Source organism: Thermobia domestica, chromosome 15 (genome assembly GCF_964235325.1).
Source record: "Thermobia domestica chromosome 15, izTheDome1.hap1.1, whole genome shotgun sequence".
Taxonomy (NCBI): domain Eukaryota; kingdom Metazoa; phylum Arthropoda; class Insecta; order Zygentoma; family Lepismatidae; genus Thermobia; species Thermobia domestica.
This window is the reverse complement of record NC_137468.1, coordinates 74,631,236-74,653,716: the sequence shown is the minus strand read 5'-3', so window position 1 is coordinate 74,653,716 and position 22,481 is coordinate 74,631,236. Positions and strand designations below refer to the sequence as shown.

General features: G+C 34.6%; 1 protein-coding gene across 1 annotated transcript in view; it reads left to right on the top strand.

Moving 5' to 3' along the window:
* The window catches only part of Vps50 (vacuolar protein sorting 50), a 74,303-nt gene that overhangs the window by 26,273 nt on the left and 25,549 nt on the right, over positions 1 to 22,481 (top strand). The window contains exons 6-10 of the mRNA XM_081739834.1: positions 1,860 to 2,078; positions 7,142 to 7,268; positions 16,797 to 16,983; positions 19,355 to 19,544; positions 21,629 to 21,844. Of these exons, the coding sequence (XP_081595960.1) occupies positions 1,860 to 2,078; positions 7,142 to 7,268; positions 16,797 to 16,983; positions 19,355 to 19,544; positions 21,629 to 21,844 (939 nt within the window). The remainder of the gene's footprint in view (positions 1 to 1,859; positions 2,079 to 7,141; positions 7,269 to 16,796; positions 16,984 to 19,354; positions 19,545 to 21,628; positions 21,845 to 22,481) is intronic.

The following is a 22,481-nucleotide window of genomic DNA, read 5'->3' as shown; positions in this document are numbered from 1 at the left end:
CATTTCGTTGTACGTCATTCTTCTCCTGAACTTGCTAATGCACGCCTGATACACTAACCTTCCTGTATACTTCATATCGTGTGCCATGGTCCACTGTTGCCAGGGTTTGCAATGTTGCAAATGTTTTCCGCCATACGTTAACACAATAAAGAATATGGAACAATTCCTTTAAATATTTATTTGTAGTGTGATGGACCCAATTACTAATTATTTGAGAAACATGTGCAGATGTGCATCAACCAAATATTGTCAGAGTGTATATTTCATCAATTAAAAAGACCTGCTACCATGAATCAAATTATTGAATATGAAAACTGTTAAATTGTGATCAACAATAATCGGTGAACATAAGCTATTTTTATATCCTTTTTTTTTTTTTTTTCTTTCCTAAACTTATGGTATTTTATATATTACGTACTGTGATAGTTGTTGCCCAATTCCACAATATTCTTTCTCTTTGCGAGATAAGTAATATTATTATTGAGATGTGAACTTGGCTGGATCTCCTTACGCCAGGATTTTCCGTCCTTGGCAGTTCGCGATCTGTCTTTGGATACTTTTTTTTTCCTGAATGTATTGTAATTGACTAGAAACCACCAGAGTCGCTTTTATCAGCGACCCAGGTGCTGATGTTGTTATAACTTTTTACTTAATTTGGTGTTGGAATGTTGAATCCTTCTCCTAGAACTATTATTTTCGCATCCTAATTTAAATCTTGTGTACTATTCTTTGTTTATTATCAACAATGATTCAAACTATATTACTTCCCATACAACTCTTAATCTAGATATTACTTACCATACAGCAACAAATTCAGAGCAAGCTGTTGAATAATCCTTCATCTATACTGGTTTTCCTACAATATAATCATCCTACTTCTATTTTAAAATGTATATGTCATTAATAAGACAGGATTTATAATTGTGGAGGCCATTGCCAAACCTGCCTTGTGCATTTTAAGAAAACATAGCGCGTGTTACAAGTTCTTCTCACAGTACAAAGTTATGAGTGAATATTTAAATTTTACTGTTTCTTTTGGCAGATTAATTAAAGAAACAAAATAATTAGCTTCAAAGCTGGAGCGTTGCTGCGTAATAAGTTGTGGTAAGACATTCCGTCGTTTTCCCCAGGGGTGGCGGGTGGGGAATATGTTTTGAAAATGACTTTCAAGATTGACGCATATTGTAATTACTGTGAAAATGCTTACCTGATGTTCTTTCTTTGAATGTAATTTTGATATCCTTTTTAACGACTTCTGACCTCTTTTTTTCAGATCTATAATTCTTCGTACTTGTAGTTATTACGGCATCCTACATTTTAACATATTACCTCCCACTGTAAACTTTTATTCCCTTTTTACTTAAAAATCCTTTAGAATACGAAATATTGATACTTATGTAACGATGTGCTTTATAAAAAACTGAAAATTGAAATTTATTATTGACACGTTTCTACATACAGGTCTCACTTGTTAAAACTAACACTCCATATTCTCTGCACTGGTTTTTAAAGTGAATAAGTTGGAGGTAAAAAGTCCTTTATGTAATTTCGGTGCGAAGTGTCCTAGAAACCACTGACTACTGTAGAGTTTTTTGTGAATTCATATACCTATTTTGAGTGTCACTTTTTTTTATTGCCATTTTCTTTCCTGTGAGAATGAAATGATAGTAATAATACATTTCATTTCTTATTCGATTACAGCAATATGCTAAAATGCAGTTTTTCTCTCCTATTTTAAAGTAATATCCTGATATTGTTAAACTAATGCCACTCTAATGTAATCAAGTGTTTTTTTTTTTTTTCTTATCTTTTTGGAAAATAACCTAAGCTTACTTGAAGTATTTCCTGTTTATTTCTAGGTGTGTAGCCACTTTGATGCCGAACATTATAGTAAGCTGCAGGCAGCTTATAGATTGTTAGGTAAAACACAGATTGCTATGGATCAATTACATATGCATTTTACTTCAGCTATTCATAACACAGCGTTTACTGTTGTGCATGGATATGTCGAACTTTGCGCTGGACCGGGTAGTGCAGAAGCTAACTACCAGAAAAAGCAATACCAAGAACTTTGCAAGGTAAATATTCATGGTTATGTAGAATTTTTACTCGGAAAGTAAAGTGAAAAAAATCTCATGTATGAGAAGGTTTCAACGTACAAGAATGGCGTTAAGATTCAGTTGATTTAAGCTTATTTATTTAGAAGCCTAGAGAAAAGTACAGATATTCTAGGGTTAGATTAGATTATTTAATGTATTACGAACTATTTTGAAGTATTAGGTACTAGTTTCTAGTTTTGTGCATTTTCTGTTCAAATAATAAAGTTCGTTCGTTCGTTTGTTTTGTCGGTTAATTTAATTCAAGTACAAACTGTAATTAACGTAGACGTCACTTAAATGAGAAATGCTCTCATTTTCTTCCTTTTTTCAGTTACAGTTTTTTTTTTTTCCCTCTCAATTTTGCTTATTCGTTTTGCTTGAAATTACAACGGTGGGCCGGTGCTTGGGGTCCCTGGTTCGATCCCAGCTCGCGCACTGTGGACTTTATGGACAAACATCATGCTCGTGGATTTTCTCGGTGTTGTTCCGTTTCTTCCCACTTTCTTCATTCCACCATTTCATTCATTTCTCATAATCACAGTCTCCTTTAGCCTAACCGGCATTATCGTGGGACGTAAAACTGAAAGATTTCAGTTCATTTTTACAACGGAGGGGCATGGTGGCTCAGTGGAAAACTGCTCACCTCTAGTGCTAGATGTTCCTGGTTCGGTCCAGGCTATGAGAGTTTGTGGTTTACATCGTATATGTAGCAGTTGTATGGGCGCATGAGAGGATGATTCAAAATAACAAATAATTGTCTACTTACCAATGAATCATCCCTTGGAAAACCTAAATATTTTTCAAACGTTTCCGAACTCAAAGCTGGTTCCGTGACAAGGATTAAAATGGATAGGAGATAAAAGGTGTAAAACAAGGAATACATACCACTGAATGAATAAATGTAATGTAAAGAGTAGATTCTGAAATGTGACGAGCAGAGGAAGTGCAAAAGGAGTGAACTGAATGGAAGATAGCGCGGTGTCTGTGTTAACGTCTCTATTGCTAGACTCAAAATATGCATCAAAAGTAGGTAACCAAATTCTATCAATGTTGCCAGTATCCAGACTCCAAGCAGGTTTGTATTTATGAATAAAGAATGATTCTTTAATCTTCCGTTGTTTCTTTGTTTTTGCTGAACCTATTATGTGTATGTTGTTTTAAATGAAGAACCAATCGTGACATGTCTTCTTCTTCGGATGTTAATATTGCATTTCGTTTAGCCTATATATGAGGAGTCAGGGCGTTATTAATTTGTGATCGCCAAAAGATCTCAATGACGAAATACAGTTTTCATAAAAAAGTAAATATAAAAAATTACAAGTTATGTACTTCATAAAAGTGGTTTAATCGAACATGTAGATCGGTGCAAGCCCCAAAAACAGTTACTTCCAAAGAGGCAGAAACTTGGATAGGAATTCCTTATTTTCCACAATTATCGACAAAAAATCAACTTATTCTTGCAAAGCATAACATATCTGTTTCAAGTATCCCCCCAAAAAGTCTGCAAAAACATCTCACTAGATTTAAAAGTTATTTTGCTGATCCACTAAATAAGTCAGGCATTTACCGTGTTCAATGCAAATGTGACTCCTCATATATAGGCCAAACGAAACGCAATATTAACACTCAAATTAAGGAACATATTAGACAATCGAAAAAGTCACAAGAAGAGGGCATGTCGGGATTGGTGCTTCATTTAAAACATACAAACAAACCTGCTTTGAATCTGGGTACTGGCAACACTGATAGGATTTGGTTACCTACCTTTGATGCGTATTTTGAGTCTGGCAATAGTGAGTAACATAGACATCGCGCTATCTTCCATTCAGTTCATTGCTTTTGCACTTCGCTCTGCTCGTCACATTTCAGGATCTACTCTTTATGTTACATTTATTTACTCAATGGTATGTATTCCTTGTTTTACACCTTTTATCTCCTATCCGTTTTAAACTGTTTCACCTTGCCACTAAGGATGGAACCAGCTTTAAGTTCGGAAACGTTTGAAAAATATTAGGCTTTCCAAGGGATGATTCATTGGTAAGTAGCCAATTTTTTGTTAATTTAAATCGTATATGTAGGTTTTCTCGGAATACTCCTGTTTCCTCTCACTTTCTCATTCCACCAATTCTTGAATCATTATTCATTTGCCTTAATCATCGTCTTCCTTAGCCTAAAGGGCATAATCATAGGTCATGGATTGATATTGATACAAGAGACACTAAAACAATATATTCCTTGCATATATGAGAGTATGAGTATTTATTATATACACACACATATATAAGTATGACTTCTTTACGGGACAACTTTTTAAGGTATAACTTTTTTCCACGCCTGAGATGCTGATGCCTGGCAAAACTATCGGGAAATCCCTGATTTGAGAAACGAAATCTAAAGCAGTTTGATAGCGATTGCTGTTACAATCGTACTTTTTATCTTATCGTGAGGAGAACTATCTCGGGAAATTCTCGATTTGATTTTTACTCTGAAGACAATTAATACTGACTGTCGAAAAAAAAGAAAAAAAAAGAGAAATGTAGTCTAAAGCAAGGTAATTATCATGTGTATGAATGAATGTTTTATATATATACACGTCTCGATGTATAATCCTCAGATGGCGACTATTTAACAGGGACATATCGGGAGTTTCTCAGAATTAGAAAGGAGGTCTAAAGCAGTATAATTTCCGTATGTGTGAATGAGTAGCTGTTGATGTTGGACTGCAGGCCATGAATAACAATTGTGAATTATGTACATACGAGGGAGGATCAAATTAAAACCTTTAAACTGCAATAAAAGTTAGAATGTAACAATGAAAAGGAAATCTCACCTCTTATTTTTCAACGTAGTCCCCTTGACGTTCAATGCAAGTATTCCACCGTTTCGGAAGTGCATGGATACCTCGGTGGAAGAATTGTTTTGATCGAGATTGTAGCCACTCGTGCACCGCATTTTTTACCTCTTCATCACTATTGAAATGTTTGCCGCCCATCGCTTCTTTGAGTGATCCAAACAAATGAGTCACTGGGGGCAAGGTCTGGTGAATAGGATGGATGAATGAAACACTTAAATTTGATGATCGATAGTCTCAACGGTCAAACGGGCAGTATGCGGTCGGGCGTTGTCATGCTGTAGGAGTACTCCTGAGGACAAAAGTCCTCGCCGTTTACGTCTGATTGCAGGGCGAAGTTGATTTTCCAACATGTTTGAATACGAGGCACTGGTTACTGTCACTCCTTTTTCCATGTACTGTTCCAAAATTATTCCATTAGAATCCCAGAAGAGAGTGAGCATGACCTTTCCTGCTGATGGTTGAGTGCGGAATTCTTTTGGTTTTGGCGAAGAGCTATGCCGCCATTCCTTGCTCGCTTTCTTGGTTTCTGGTTGATGATAGTGAACCCAGGTCTCATCACCTGTAACAATCCTGTCCAGAAATGCATCACCCTGGGCGTTGAAATGACGCAAAAGTTCTTCACAGGCGTCGACGCGACGATATTTCAATTCAGCAGTCAACTGACGTTGGACCCATCTTGCTGACACCTTATTGAAATGCAGAACATTATGCACAATGTGTTGAGCTGAACCAAAGCTAATCTTCATTATTGTTGCGATTTCTTTCAGGGTAATACGCCTGTTGTCCTTTACAAGCTGTTCCACTAGCGCAATGTTGTCGTCGGTCACTACGCGGTGAGCCTGTCCCGGTCGAGGAGCATCCTCCACAGATGTTACGCCACTTTTAAACTTCTTACACTTCTCGTATACTTGCTGCAGGGACAAACACGAATCACCATACTTTGCTGCCATCCTGAGATGAATTTCAATTGGTTTCACACCTTCACTACTCAAAAGACGGATCACCGAACGCTGTTCTAATGCGGTGCATGTGGACAGTGGGGTCATCTTGAAACTGCTCCTGTGCTGGCGCTTGTTTGACTAGACTCTTCTGCCACCTACTGAAGAAAGAGAAAGCTGTTAGAAACAATATTGCCAACTTTCAAAGCAATAGCACAACATTTGAAATTTATAATAAACTTTTAAGATTTTCATTTGATCCTCCCTCGTATCTATATATATATAGATCTTTATATCTGCTAGCTAAACAATGGACTGCAGGCCATAAATAACAATTGTGAATTTTATATATATGCTAGCTAAACAACTTGAACAGAAACTAAAAACAAAAAAATATATTGACTGAATTATATGCAGTTATTGATGTTTAAAAGGCCAAACACTCTTCACCTTATCGATCGCTAAAGAGGCAACAAAAACTTAATAGTAGAGCGTTGGTCGTTGAGGTCCGCTAGTTCGATTCCAGCTCGTGGTAAAATGGGCTTTGTGGTAAGTGAACACACACGTTGCCCTCATTACACATTTTAAGGTAATATTGGGCTTTAGCCCCGACCCATCATTTCTAAGGGTCGCAAAAAAAAAAAAAAAAAAAAAAAAAAAAAAAAAAAAAAAAAAAAAAAACCTCTATCTACAGTGCGAATCTCTAGTCATTTACTCACCACTTGTTATTTATACCGTCAAAAAACGGTTAAAAACGGCAGTTTAGGCTATCTGAGTGACATGAATCGTGGAATGTATATATATATATATATATATATATATATATATATATATATATGGGATTTAAGACCATAAGTGTTGGATTTTAACAAGTTTAGAAAAACGGGATGGGATGAAACTACCATTTCCATAAATTCGTTGCACAGTGATATTTTCTTAAAAAGTTCCATGGTTAGGTGTCCTCTCTACTTTTCGTCCGGTTTGTCGGTTCATCTATTTGTGTGTGTCTGTATGTACATATATATGTTAATATTAGTCCATTATATCATTAATTTTACTTACATTTGGAGCCGTTAACATCAAGTAATGTTCAGTATAATTATCTAAGACATAAGTCAGTGGAGGGCTTTTGCGGTATTTAACCTGCACAAAGAATCATTTCTTTCTTATCTGGTAGACTAGAAACAGATTGCTTGTATTTGTGTGATTTCATGTTGTTTATTAAAGTTGTTTTTTTTTCCCTAAAACAGTGCGTAACTCGTGATAGTTTCATCCCGTGTTTGATTGACTTGTGCAAGGCATTGTGGGGCATCATGAGAAGCTATCATGAAATAATTAACTGGCATGAGAGGAACGATACAGAGAAGTTGGCGACTGGTACGTGCTTTCTATATTATACGTTTTACATCAGTTTTAGAGAGATTATCTTGACGTAGATTCGAAGTTTTATTTGGTTTTATTTATTTTCTAAGTGACGTGAAATGTTGCGTCCGTAGATGTAAGTACTCTTTGTGTCAGAAATGTAGGGGACAGTGTCTGTCGTTAGATAAAATGTGTTTAACAGGATGCCAGCAGCATGCCGTGAATTATTAGTCAAGAAGTTTATGTTATCATGTTATGTTTACAATGTTATGCTTATACAAGATAGAAACGTAGTTAAGAGCCTAGATCAAACTGTAATTCCTGAATAACTTACAAATAGTTTGGATGCATAGTAATTAAACAACTAACAAAAAAGATAATTTGTTCTGTAGACCATCGAAGCTGTTTCATGAACTTACCTAACTGTTGTAACTTAAGTTATGTGCTGTCACAGTTTAGCTTCTGACATAATAAGTTACCTAATAGTGTTATGCGATTTACAAAGGACAGATTTTGCATTCCTGCTCGTTATTATTATAGATTGGTGTTGAAAAGTATTGAAATGTATTTTTATGTTTTTGGTTGATACACTTACTACCTAGAATAAATTTTGGAACAGAAGTTGTAGTTGCAGTCAGTTTCTGTATTTGTTCTGAACAGTAAGTAGCTGCTGTTATATTTACGTGGTATTGTTGGTTGAAGGGAGTATTGGGCAGGAGAGACATCAGTAGTTTTCTTCATTACTTTACTGGTTGCCGGAATATTAGAGGAATGAAAATCAGTAGACATAGCCCATTTCTCATTTTGTTTTGTTCTTGTGTACTATCGTTGTGATTTGAAGAAGAAAAGTGGAAATGCCAGAAAAAAAAATACCACACAAAGTAATTCAGCCCGATACTAGAAAAATATAAATTATTGAAATTCTATAGAGAAGAAAAATTCTACAAAGTTCATGTATTCATTTTTATACATTTATAAAGAAAATATTCTTTAATCGGTAATGCTCTTTCTTCATATAGAACAATTAGGTTTGCAGCTATCTATGATTTAATGTATGATTCTATGTTAAATAGTTTTGCATATTCAACACAAAACGACTTAAAGTATGTATGCGACTGCTCTCACACAAATTTAATTAAGATAAACTTCTCTCTTGAAAAACTTCTGCACATAAAAGAAAAGTTAAAACAGTACCTTGTATAATACTTCCAATATACCTGCATGACGTCACTTGTAAACAGTGAAATTAGTTCAGTCTTGCTACCTACACAAATTTACGTATAGAACCCGTAATATTTATTTTATCAATAAACTCGAAAGGTACTTACCTTGTTTTTCTGTACTGTCCTAAAGTTAAATTTAAGAAGATATGCTAAACGTCGAATTTTCGCTGAGAACTGTAGTTAAGAAAATCTTTTAATGGAAGTAGGATATACGGAACTATTTAGATATGAAATTTGTGTAAAAATGTATATATGTGTGCATATAATTTCACTGTAACTGGATTACCTGGAGCAATTTCAACCATACTTGTATAGTTACTATTTACAATGTGGAAAAGAATACTGTGGGGGTAAGACTCACTAGCACGCGTAGGGGAAAGTGGGAAGGAGTGACATAGAAATGATAGAAAATGACCGATATTAGTGTCGAATCAATAGTTTTCTGGGTCGCTAAGTTAATTTGCGACAGTCTCGATTTCGTTTAGGTTCACATTCAATCATGGATGCGAAGAAAGTAGTATGTAAAAATAATTGAAAACGACCGATGGTAGTGTCAAATCCATAGATTCAGGGTCGTTGAAATCTTATTTCCGATATCATTAACATCAGATTCAGCCCCCCATCAAAAGGGGTGAAAAATAAAATGTCTAAAACGACCGAGATTATTGTCGAACCCTTAGTTTCTGGGATCAGTAAATTATTAGGTATCAATTCCAATGACGTTTAAGCCCAAGGAGTTAGGCGTTGTTCGTACACACACACGCATGCATATATATATAAGTTCTTTCTCAAGTTCTCGGCCCGACCCAGAAGGACTTGAGCTGCAGGCATGAAAGTGTGAGGCTATTCAACATAGTCCCCTCGAAGGTCAACACATTTGGCACTTCGATGCTGCAACTTCTCCAACCCCTTAAAAAAATCTCAAGGTCTGCAAAAAAACTGTTCCGCAGCTATTATCACCTCTTCATCACTGTGAAATTTCTGTCCTTTCAGTGCTGCTTTGAGTTTTGGAAACAGATAATAATCAGAAGGGGCAAGATCTGGCGAGTAAGGTGGGTGTTCAATGCACTGAAACCTTAGGTCCCTCAGAAAATCCATTATTCTGTCAGCCTTGTAAACGGGAGCATTGTCCTGCAAGAACAAGACACCTCGTGTCAACTTTCCCCGGCGCTTTTCTTTAATAGCGTCCTTTACCTTAGCAGCAGACTGCAGTAATACTCTGCAGTTATGGTTTGGCCCTTTGGAAGGTAGTCTGAGAGCAAAACACCATCCTTATCCCAGAATATTGAGGTTAGCACCTTCCCTGTGGACTTTTGTGCTTTGAATTTTTTTGGACCTTGGAGATCCTGAGTGGCGCCACTCGCATGACTGCTGTTTGGTTTCCGGATCAAAGTAATGCAACCACGTTTCATCCTGGGTAACAAGCCGATTCAAAAAATCGTCCTTGGAGTTCGCAAAATGCCGTAAAATCACCTGCGATGATCTCACATATTCTCGTTTCTAATCCGCGTTCAAACATTTCGGAATCCATTTCGCAGAAAGCTTGCGCATATCCAACTGATCATGGATTATTGACCCAACAAGTTCTTTGGATATGTGCACTTTGTCAGCTATCTCCTGAAGCGAAATCCGTCTGTTGCTCAAAATCAGGTCATGAATCTGGTCCACTTTTTCCGGAGTTGACACTGACACTGGCCTGCCACACCTGTCACCATCTTCTGTTGAAAATTCACCACGCTTGAAGTTTGCACAGCATTTCTTCACAGTGGAGTATGAAGGGCACTGTCCACCCAATGTGTTTAGCATGCAACCATGGATTTCCTTGGGCGACTTCTGTTGCAGGAAGAAGAACTTCATTACATCTCGCCACTTCTCTTTGGTGAATTTGACATCTGGCTCCGCCATGGTTCATTCAATTACCTGTAAAATAAAAACCGTTCATGGTAGAATTGTGAAATTTGGTACTTAAACATATAAAAGATCAACATTTCACATGACATCAATTACATCGGGGTAGTAGATTCGGAAGGGGGTCGGGCCGAGAAGTTATCAGCCGACTCTCGTATATATATATATATATATATATATATATTATGTTTTTAAGCATAACTTTAGAACGCTTGGAGCAATTTCAACCAAACTTAATACATATATGACGTAGAATCTGGATAAAATACCGTGGGAATAAGTCATCTTAAAGTGTGGGTTTTAGAAGGATTGACGTGACAGTAAACCAAAATAACCTATATTAACCCATTTATTCCCAAATTGATTTTTTGTTCGCAAATTTATTAATTTTTTGATATTTTCCATATTTGGGTACTCTTAGTCCAACGCAGTGATTAACTTTTTTTCTTAACCTCCATTAATCACCTGATTAACTATGTTCCAATGATGGAACAACGGGCAAGACAGGGCAGGTATACATTTAGGTAAAAACTAATACCGATTTTGAGTTTCAGTTGCTGCATTGATATTTATTATTAAGGTATTTTTAAAACCAACTAATTTCTAGTCTTTATATAGAGCGTATAATATTATGCTTAATTGAGATACGCACAACATATTATTATTACTTGTAAAATGTAAATCATCCAAATCATACACTCACATAGAAAATTATGCCAATGAGTTTTGTCACCCTTATCTACTACACATTGGAGTCCCCAAATCTGAGAATGATAAAGTGTCTCTATAACATGTGATTTTATGAAATCCTACGAAATTCTAAGAGTATTACCCTTTTGGCACATTTTTATGGTATTCTTCTTACATAGTCCACATCTTGTTTGTTTATCGGCACTAACAATCAAATGATTTTCCCTGTAAAATCAATTTTTTTCGGGCACTCTTTTTTTTTTTTTTTTTTTCAACGCTTTTCACTCTTGGTGGTGCTTTTCCAATACTCTTGCGAGCTGCGTACTTTCGCAAATAAACCCGGACAATCTCTTGCGTGAATTCCAATAGAACCAGTTTATCGCCTTTACTCTTACAACTCATGCGATACAGTAACCAAGCGTTGACGACAGACGCATTTGTAGGAAAAGAAATCAACTGCCAGTACTATTTCTTCATTCGTATGTTGATTCTCAAATTTGAGAATTCTCATCTAAGCAATCAACACCACCCATGAAGAGATTGTAATTACTAAACGCAGCTGGCATTTACTTTGTCCTTTTTTAATGTCCTTTCCCACCTTTTAACTTTGGCCATGGGATGTACTCCTGCTTGAGTTGATGCAACGGTAGCAGTATTGTTGTTACTGTATCGAACTAGGGTTATACCACTGTTTCCATCTGTTACTTGATCAAATGCTCCTGTTTCTTGCTTTTTTTTAGATCAACAAGCGGTGCGTTTTCAACTCTATTTGCCCTAATCGTTGCTGTTGCGTCATGTCCTTGTTTTTTTTATTTCTTCCAATAGACGACTTGTGGTGAAATAATTGTCAAAGTAAAAACTGTAGCTGGATCTTCATGGCAATGCCGAGATCAAATCAAAAACAACACTTCCTCTTACATCAACGTTCAACTCCGATCGTGCATTTCCAGTTGTTGCCCCTTGATAAGATCCTCCTCTCATAAGATAACCCAACCGGGTGCAGAAACACCAAACATTATAGTCGAATCTAATCGGATGCCTTGCATGTGCTGTTTTGCACTGTGTCGTCCATAGTACGGTATCATTGCTTCATCTACACAAAGATTTACCTTCTCATAATTATTTAAACATCTTCGTTCAATATATCCCACAACTTTCTCACTTTTGCAAATCTACCGTTATTGTTGATGTTCGTGTTGTCATATGTGTGTATGTATCTTAAAATTTGTTCAAATCTATTTCGTGATATGTCTGACGCTATTGTTTCGTTATGCGTATCCTCGCTTTCTTCCCAATACATACGATACCTCATCACTTGAATATATCCGTTTAGAAGAAGTACAGCAAGAAACACATGAATTTCCTCAAAAGTAACATTATGTTTCATTTCGCCCTTTTAGATGCATACAAATTATAATGCGAAAGTATCATATTTATCACGTCATCGTCAAAGAAACGTTCAAAGACCTCAATAGGAGTGAAATTCCTTTGAAAAAGCTCTGGTAGTGTCCATTCTTTTTCTTATTTAACCGCCAAGTCTCTTTTTGGCCACTTCCGGACAGGAGGTGGAGTAATCTTGGTCTTCTTTCTGAACTGAGAATTATGGTCTTTTTCATTTTTGGAGAATTGTAGAATTGCATTTTAAGTTTCTGAATTTTTGGTGGTTATAGAAACCTCTACAACCCCACCTTAATCTATTCTTGTCATGACTGCTTAATTTTCTCGTAACACCTCGGATATGTCATAATTTTCTCAATATATTCTTCCATCTTTACAATCTTGTAACTTCATTGTATCCATGTATAATACATGTAATAAATAATGTAAAGGAAATTTATTAAGATATTTTCGTTTCCTATTAAGGCTAAAAAAAATTTATTTCGCAATAAAATATAGTATAGGAGTAACACTTCAGACGTAGACAAATACAAAATGTTTTATGTGCATACTCGTTACTTCTTCTAATGAAATTTACTCCCCAGTTTTGTACGTGTGCAGATTTGTCTACTCTAGAATAACAAAAATATACCTGTGCTCATATATTCATATGACAATGTGCGCAACACATAACTACCTAGCTATCATAATGTGGTCTATGTTTTACATGATCATTCAGAAATTGCTAATGGATTACAGCCCCCATTCGTTCCAGTTGTTCCAAAAATGGAACATTCATTACTATTGTCACGTATACCCATTCACTCCCGTTGTTCCAATATTAGAACATGCTAGTTTAAAACGTTGCCAGCGGTAAAATAATGAGTGTTCTTGAAAACCATTTATATTACAGTAACATTGCGGGTGTTAGAAAAATATCAGTTAAGAAAATATTACAGAAAACATTTCCATGTTAAACAAAAGTTCCTACTTTGATTTGAAAGTCATCATGCACGCTGACCTCAAAAAGTGGTTGGCAATACTGCGCGCACTGTTTGGTATACAGTGATACCAGGCATCGCTAGTGACGAAGTGGTACCAGACAAGTTTTATAAAATACACTTCATCTACGTATTTATTTCTATATTGTAAAAATAAACAAAAATTATAATGTTCCATTTTTGGAATAGCGAGAATAAATAGGTTAATGTGCAGTCCATAGTTTTTGGGAACGCTGAAATGAATAATGATGCTCCCATTGCCTTTTAAAAAATCCAAGTTCAGCCTCATCGACATGGGAAGTGAAAAGAGGTGGAAAATAAAATGTCCAAAATGACTGAGCTTACTGTCGAATTCGTAGTTTTCGAGGTCGGAAAAACGGCTGACCGATTTGGAATGACTTTAGAAACATAGTACCCACTTCAAGCTTCTTCTTCTTCTTCTTCTTTTTCATAATTTCGGTTTGATTAAAGAGCATAATGTGATTCAAAATTTATTTTAAAAACAGAATATCAATGGATTTGTATCATTGTACTTTCGTTGAATTACGTGTCTTTAAGGGGGAAGGAATTCAAATATTTTCCACAAATGTATTCTTTTCTTGCGAATAAGGGCCATTTCAGCTAGAAAATAAATAAATAATAATTTACACTAATGATTACAAATAAATATTAGCTTTTAATTACTAGTGTATATAATTCCAGAATTGATTGTTTCATAAATAAATAACTCCCGTACTCCTATTTTTCCTTATGTTTTGACAATGCTGACAACTCCAGCGAAAATTCGACGCTTAACACGTTTGGTTGAACTTAACTACAGGAAGATACAGACAAGAAAGTGTATTTTTAATTACAATTTTAATAAATATTTAATATGCGTCTTATTGAACCAAGTAGCAAACCTTTCAAACAAAAGCAACTTTTCAAAAATTTGGGAAATTACGTTGCAAAAATGAACTCATCTCGTTGGATATAGTCAGCGATGATATAGTTCGACAAGCAATAGTAATTTTCTGAAAGATCTGTGTTGAGGATGACAATAACCATTTGCCGAAACATATACTATTGAATAAGTAAAAGGCTTTTAAGTAAATATAATTTTAATAAGCTTAGTATCTGTTGAGTTTATTAATAAAATTGCTTTTCAAGCGTCTTACGTTATATAATATTCTTAATTGGTCAGATACGATTCTTAAGCACAGTTAACAAAAAAAAATATTTCAGAACTTTTTCTTGGACCAACGTTTGATCTCTTAGTTATTCGTTACAATCATTTCTTCGTGGTTTGTGTGCATTTAAGGGAATCACGGCGACTCAGTGATAGAATACGCTTCTCCTGTTGTGAAAGATCGATCCTATGTGAGTTTGTGATTGGTTGGAGTTTTAACGTTCCTTTCGATTACCGAGACTTAAATGAGACCGAGTTCGTGGTTAACAACATCGTATTCATTCGTATAACTAAAACTAATTAACTCTATGGCCTATGGAACCCGGAGGTTCATTGCCTCGTTCACAAAAGCTCTCCACTGACTTCTATCGTTAGCCAATTGGATCCAGTTTCTACTTTGTATTCCTATTTCTGTGAGATACATCTTAATATTGTCCTCCCATCTGCCCCTAGGTCTTCCTAATGGTCGTTTTCCGGTTGGTCTTCCAGTTAAGATTTTGAAAGCGTACCTACTTTTTTCCATCCTGGCTACATGACCTGCCCACTTGAGCCTCCCAGACTTGATGAGCCTAACTATGTTGGATAAACCGTATAAAGTATGTAGTTCCTAGTTACGAAGTTTCCACCATTCCTCATTCCCGTTTCTTTTGGGTCCGAATATTCGTCATACGATCTTCTTCTCAAATACTTTCAATCTATTTTCTTCCTTCCGAGTAAGCGATCATGTTTCGCAACCATATAGAACAACAGGCATGATTATCGTTTTATATATTTTAAGCTTCAAATTGTTCGACAGAATTCGCGACGAAAGAGATTTTAAACTGAATAATAACACGAATTCCCTGCTTTTAGTCGACATTTAATTTCTTCGTGAATATGGTTTTCGTCTGTTAATATTGATCCTAGATATTTGAAAGTATCAATTTTATCAAAAGTATTATTCGATATTTTAACGCATCCATAATTTGCCGTATTACGATCCCAACGAACTTCCATGTATTTAATTTTCTCTCCATTTATTTCTAAACCCATGTCCCTGCAAACTTTTAATAAGACCTCCGCATTTCTTTCTATTGTTCTCCTATCATCCCCTATTAAATTTACATCATCAGCATACACCATAACCTGGTGAACGCCGTTCAACTCTTGGTCCTGGTTGCTATCTTTGATTTTCCTTATAGCGTATTCCAGGACAAAGTTGAATAATAATGGCGACAACGCATGTCCTTGTTTCAAGCCATTCTCGACGTGAAAACTCGTGGACAAAAATTTTCCTACCCGGACTTTGCTTTGTGATTCATTTAAACATATCTTAATCTAATTAGCTTTTTCGATATTCAAAATTCTGTAAGAATGTTGTATAATGCTTCCCTCCTAACCGAGTCTTAAACCTTTCTAAAATCAATAAACAGTTGATGTACCGGGGCATTGTATTCCCACTTCTTTTCGAGTATTTGTCGAATGCTAAATATTTGGTCGATAGTTGATCGATTTCATCCATAACCGCATTGATAATCTCCAATAATTTCATCTGCGTATGGAGTCAATCTTGCTAATAGATTGCATGAGAGGATTTTATAGGACGTCGACAGAAGAGAAATACCCCGATAATTATTACGGTGAGTTTTGTCTCCTTTCTTGTGAATTGGAACAATAATTGATTCTTTCCACTCTTGTGGCAACTCTTCCTTGTTCCAGATAAGGAGAATAAGATTGTGTATTTTGTTCCACAATTTTTCGCCTCCAGCTAAAATTAACTCAGCCGGAACTTCGTCTACACCCGGAATATATAGTATTCATTCCTATAGTTTTTCAAGCTTGACTTCTAGCATTCTTTCATCGTCATTCATGTATATTCATCATCTGTTTCCTTGAGCCTTCAGCACATAAACGTTGGACATTGAAAGATGTCAGTTTAATTTCTTTCTTTCAGAAAACATCAATCAGAGCAAAAAGAGAAAAACTTCGACACTTGTAAAAGTAACTTGGAAAGAACATTGAGATATGAAGTTTAGTGAAAGATCAGGAAATTTAGAAATAAAATTTGTCTTGAGTATATATTAATGCTCACCTTTATATATGTGTAATTATTATCTTTTCACATATATCATTTGTTGCAGTAAATTAATATACTGGATATGTTGAATGTAGATAATGAATTGACCGTATTTTGCAGATGGCATGAGCGAACCAATTGACTTCGAAGCTAATTTCAATAAGCAATACGTGAAACAAAAGTTGGAAAACGGCCTTTCAAGAATATGGCATGATGTTCAAACAAAAATATGTATGTATCTCTTAGGATCGGACTTAGCGTGGTACAAATTTGAAGAGTTTCTTCAAGTGTTGGATATTGTACATAGGTGAGTAGTATACTTTATTGTAGGTAGTAGCGTATTGTATTTAATTGAGCACAAGAAAGCTTAAGAGCCAAAATTATATGCTTACCTTGCAGATAGAATAAAGCAAAAGCACTCCAATACATAGGGTAACAAATATTTACTTGCTCTGAAGACAAGTAAAAGCTACCATGGTTTATAATTTGTGCAAAGTATGGCAATTCCTTTTGTGTATACAGTATGTAATACTATTTTACCAGTGTTCATTATAGTCTTCCTTTCCTTAGGGTAAGCCAAGGTTACATGAAATATATTTACTTATTTTGTCTTCGAAATCTAATAGGGCACTTCCAATTTAGCGTGCTATTACTTTTCAGTGCAAGGTCAAAATATAATTCATTGTTGATTGTTGTTTAATAATAACATTTTTGAAAGGAATGAAGTACAGTATAGTATTTGTGTAGTGTAACTGTGTTGTAAAGTAATAGCTCCTACTGTCCTACTACTCCGTGGTTAAATTCCTTTTTCTCAGTACCCTAAATAACAACTTTTACGACGATTTTTCAACCTTAAGTATATTATTGTATGATATTTTAAATGGTAGCCTGTTTTTTTTTTTTTTTTCTTCACATTCATATTTCCAAAATAGAAATAAATTCTATACAGGGCGAGTCAGAATTACGTAGTTTTTGAAGTTTATTTCGTGCCATGTACAGTACGTGTGCGTTTTCAAACTCACTGTTATCATGCTCAGTACTCTTTGGGATACGGCTGAGAAAGAGTACTTACAGAAATCGAAGAAATTGTAGGTATAATCCATTTCACAACAAATCATACTGCTGTTCTCGAAGCAAACATGTTCAGGCTACAGATTACTTCTTATTTGTTCTATACGTCATCTACCATTTTTAAAATTATATCTTTCGTAGATGCTTTATAAATAAGTAAATAAATAACGGAATTACATGAAGTCACTGGAACAAGTAATGAAATCGTAATGAAAATAAAATTTTAAAAGATACTAAGGTTAGACCATTGATGTATTACACTCACTTCGCGTTACCATTAGTAATGTAGAATAAGTTCCAGAACCAAAAAAAAATATCAGTAGATAGCATAAAATAAAAGAATGAGTGTTCGGTACTAATACTTCAGTAAATTCTTTTAAAGTACAAAACCACACCAACTTTAGTTCCCTCCAGAATCTTAGAGTCACTCAAAAATTACAATAGTTATTACACAGAGAAGAATTGGGTTTAAAGGTGTAAGAAATAATTCGTCATTGCACAAAAAGTTACATAGAATTGACAAAGAGGAATATACGAACTAAAATTTAAGGAGCATATCAGGGAATCATACAATATAAACACAGCAATTTCAGGATTGGCAAAACATTTATCTGGGAACCAACATGTCGTTGAAAAAAGACAAGATTTACAAATACAAGTTGAAAAATCTTTTTGAATAATTTTATATTCTTAAAACAAACCTAATAAATTGAGAAGAGTACAATCTAAACAGAAGTTAGCGTAATATCTTTATCAAATTAAAAAAAAAAAAAAGTGAATGCAACACAAACATCATCAAACTATTATCTAACAAGAATTTTAAGAATAATCAAAAAATAGATCAAAAGATTGTGATCTTGGCCAAGAATTAGTTTTTGGATCAGGGGCCATAAAATTTTTGAATGACCCGTAAATCGAGATTTAATATTTTCTACGGAATAAGCACATCATACTGAGTTAACTGAGAGTTTGGGTTTAACTATACTATGTAGTTCTCCAGATATAAGTCGTACAAGAAAATTTTTGATTGAAATATATTGGATCTTTTGATCCCAAAAAGCAAACATTCTTACTTTAGGCCGAAAATTGATAATTAATTAAGGACAAAAATTATTCGTAGAAAAAAACAATATTGACTCACTTCGTTTCAAATTGGGAAAAACACGAGAAAGAAGAAGAAAAAGGAAGTGCTTTTCCTTCAGATATTATTTTTCTTACCAGTAGGTATATTCAGTTATCTGTTCTGAAAGGTACCTTTGGTAAGAAACGGTTCTCCCTTACCTTCACATCCACCTGAAGAAAATGCTCGTTAGTGTTGAAAGCTTCGCAGATTGACACAAATAACAGAAAGGTCAACAAAAAACTTAAAATATATTAAAAACTAGCCCAGCCTTGAACCTCATCCATGTTACAAATTTGATCGAGATCGGTCAGTCGGTTCAGGAGATTTAGAGTCACAAACATAGTGATTTTCAATTTTATATATATAGATGATTTCAGCTCGTTAATTATTTTAGATAAATCTATAATTTGAGTAATAAGCAAAAAATATAACAGCATAATGGATAATAATTTTCAAATCGACTTACGTTTATTGTTATTTATAGGTTAATGGAAGTAGGAATGGAGTTCTGTGGCAGTAAATCAGAGGAGCTGCAGAATTCAATTAGGAAACAAAGTGTAAATTATTTTAAAAATTATCATCGAAGTCGGATGGATGAATTACGAATATTTCTGGAGAATGAAGGATGGGAAATATGTCCAGTAAAACCAAACTTCACCATTCTTCAATTACAGGTATCATTACGAGTAATACAGTTGAAAACACATTAATTTTGTATGTGTCATAAATGTTAATTTGTTGTTATTACTAATTATAATTTTACGTTTTTCTCCATTGAGAATTCTTGATTTACTGTCATGTTTAGTTCTGATCACGGAACTTTCTCTGGTATTCAACCCGACTTGCTGCAACAACTTATCGTTACTTGAGCTACATAGTATTTTTATTGTTGCCAATAAGTTTCGTGTTTTCCCTGTTTCATTGTTACCAGCTTGATATCACTTTGTACTATTTTCTTTCCCCAGTAAAATTTATTCCCTTATTTTGTTTCCTCCTGTTACTAGTTAATACTGTTACTGACATTATTTTTAAGTTGGAGGGGGGAGAATTGGAGTGAATTCAAATTCGTTTTTAGGAACTTAAAAACTATAAGTAACACCTAGTTTCAATAAGGAAAAAATCACTTGTCATCCAATGTAATTAGTCAAAGCCATTTTCGTAGTTTCATCTCACAGAATCAATAAATAAATAAAAAAAAATAATTTATTAACGTTGGCAATAGTCGCCTTATAGCCTATAAATAAACAAGAAAAAATTGAAAAACAACAATTTTTGAACTATGCTATTAACTGAAAATTGCTTGAGGAATATACGATGATTCAGTGGTAGAACATTCATTGGTGTGAGAAGTACCAAGCCTTGTGTCCCCCCCCCCCCCCCAGCATTTTTATTCTACCAATTCTTTCATAATCATTCATTCCCAGCACTCATTTGTCTTAATTTGCCTAAAGCGCATATTAATGGGATGTTACAGTAAAATAAAGTTTATTTATTTATTTTTATTTGTAAGTGGCTTGATTCTTTAGTTCCTTGTTACTTATTCTGTTATTATTTTTATGACTTAACGAATATGGAAATACATTTGAATGCCATATGACTTAACGAATATGGAAATACATTTGAATTCCATATGACTTAACGAATATGGAAATACATTTGAATGCCATATGACTTAACGAATATGGAAATACATTTGAATGCCATATGACTTAACGAATATGGAAATACATTTGAATGTCATACAATTTCATAACTGGTGTTGTTTTTGCCCTATATACCCATCAAGGGAGGTGTATTGGCTTAATGTTAGATCTTTCTTTTCCAATCTCAGGCGATGTGAGCTTGTACTGGAAATACCTTTGGCCAGGCTCTTCCATTTTCTTCATTTTCAGTACATCATCTTCATTAATTTATATTTATTATGCCTATTATTTGGTCTAAGTCACCGTTTCTCAAACTGGTGCGCGGTGACCCACAAGTTGTCTCCTATGTGTGTCCTTGTGTTACTCTCGGATATATTATGATAAAATATTCTTGATAGTCTTCAATTAGAAAAAAAAGTAATATGTATTTGCTTCTATTAATACAAAATTAAGGTAATTTTAATTAATAATTAAAATTTAAGTATGTTGATAGTAACAAACAAAAGAAGAAAAAATTGCTTTTGATGGGGACAAGAGTAGAGTAGACTGCAGTGGCTCAGTGGTAGAGCGCTTATTTCTGGAGGATTTTCTCCGGGTTCTCCCTATTTTTCCCCAGTGTTTTAATTCCACCATTATCACCGTCTTCCTTAGATTCGGTGCATAATCGTGGAACGTTAATAAAAATAAATAAAGTAAAATTGGTCCTCAGTGGTAAACGTTTGAAAAACGTTGATATAAGGGAATAATCACTGAGAATTAAAGCTCTCATCTCATCTCATTTGCACTCTTTAAGTATGATTTAAAGAGTGAATTGCTTATTTGATAATTTCGTCTGTTGTACAGTTAAAAGCAAAAGTGTTTTTTTCATCATTTGTTCTTTTGCCAGTAACTTAGGTGTAAAGTGACATTTGAATGCGATTTTCGGGGACGTTGCATATAATTCCATTCTCTGTATTTATTGATATATGAACTTTATTCAGACTTGTCAGTTCAGTTCGAAAATTATTGTAAATTAAAATCCAACAGTAGAAAATCACTTTTGCTTTCGATTGTATATGTGAGCTTTTCTTTCTTACAATTAACATTAGTAATGCTGTTTTATTGAACTTCCGTAGGAATTTAAGTCGTTACGGCCAGTACTACAGAATTCTAAACTAGGAGAAAAGTCAAGAACTCAATCTGTTACGTCCTATACACAAAGTCCTGATAGCTTTAGTAACCAATCGCAAGAAGGAAATAACAGCTATTTTAGTCATTATAGTGAGACTGCCACGCCATTTGATATTAGCTTAGATGAATCACAAGACGAGGATATTCTTGCTACCAATGGGGTGAGTTGTTTTTGTATACTTTCTTATTGCAAATACATTGATAGTATTAAACTTCCAAAGTACGCTCTGCATAAGTATTGGTAGTCTTATAGGACTCTCTCTGTCAAGAAGCATCAGAGCGAAAGGTAAGAGGACGAGAAGCTATTTTCTGGAATCAACTCAGGATTCCTAGAATAGGTTCCATTTCATTCGTTAACCCTCTATTCAAACAGGAAGTGGTAGAAATTAACCTTTTCCGTTTTCAACATTTATCATATAGAACAGAAACAGTAACAGATAGACACAAGCTCGAATCTGGAGTCGATTTAACATCTCAAGAAAAAAATACTTTCTTTAATTGCATCTTTGTACTGAAACCGGAAGTGGTAGAAATTTACTACTATTTTCCGATTTTACTATGGATTTTCTTAGAGCAAAAACGGTAAGAAATACAGATAAGCAATTTTTTTCTTTTTTTAATCGATTCAGCGTTCCTACAATGGGTTTCTTCTATTCTGTTAACCTTTTGTGCAAACCGGAAGTAATACAAATTAATTAATTGTGGTTTCAACGTTTATCGCAATATAAATAAATAAAAAAAAATAAAATAAAAAATAGGGACAATCATTTTTTTGATATGGATTCATTACCGTAAAAA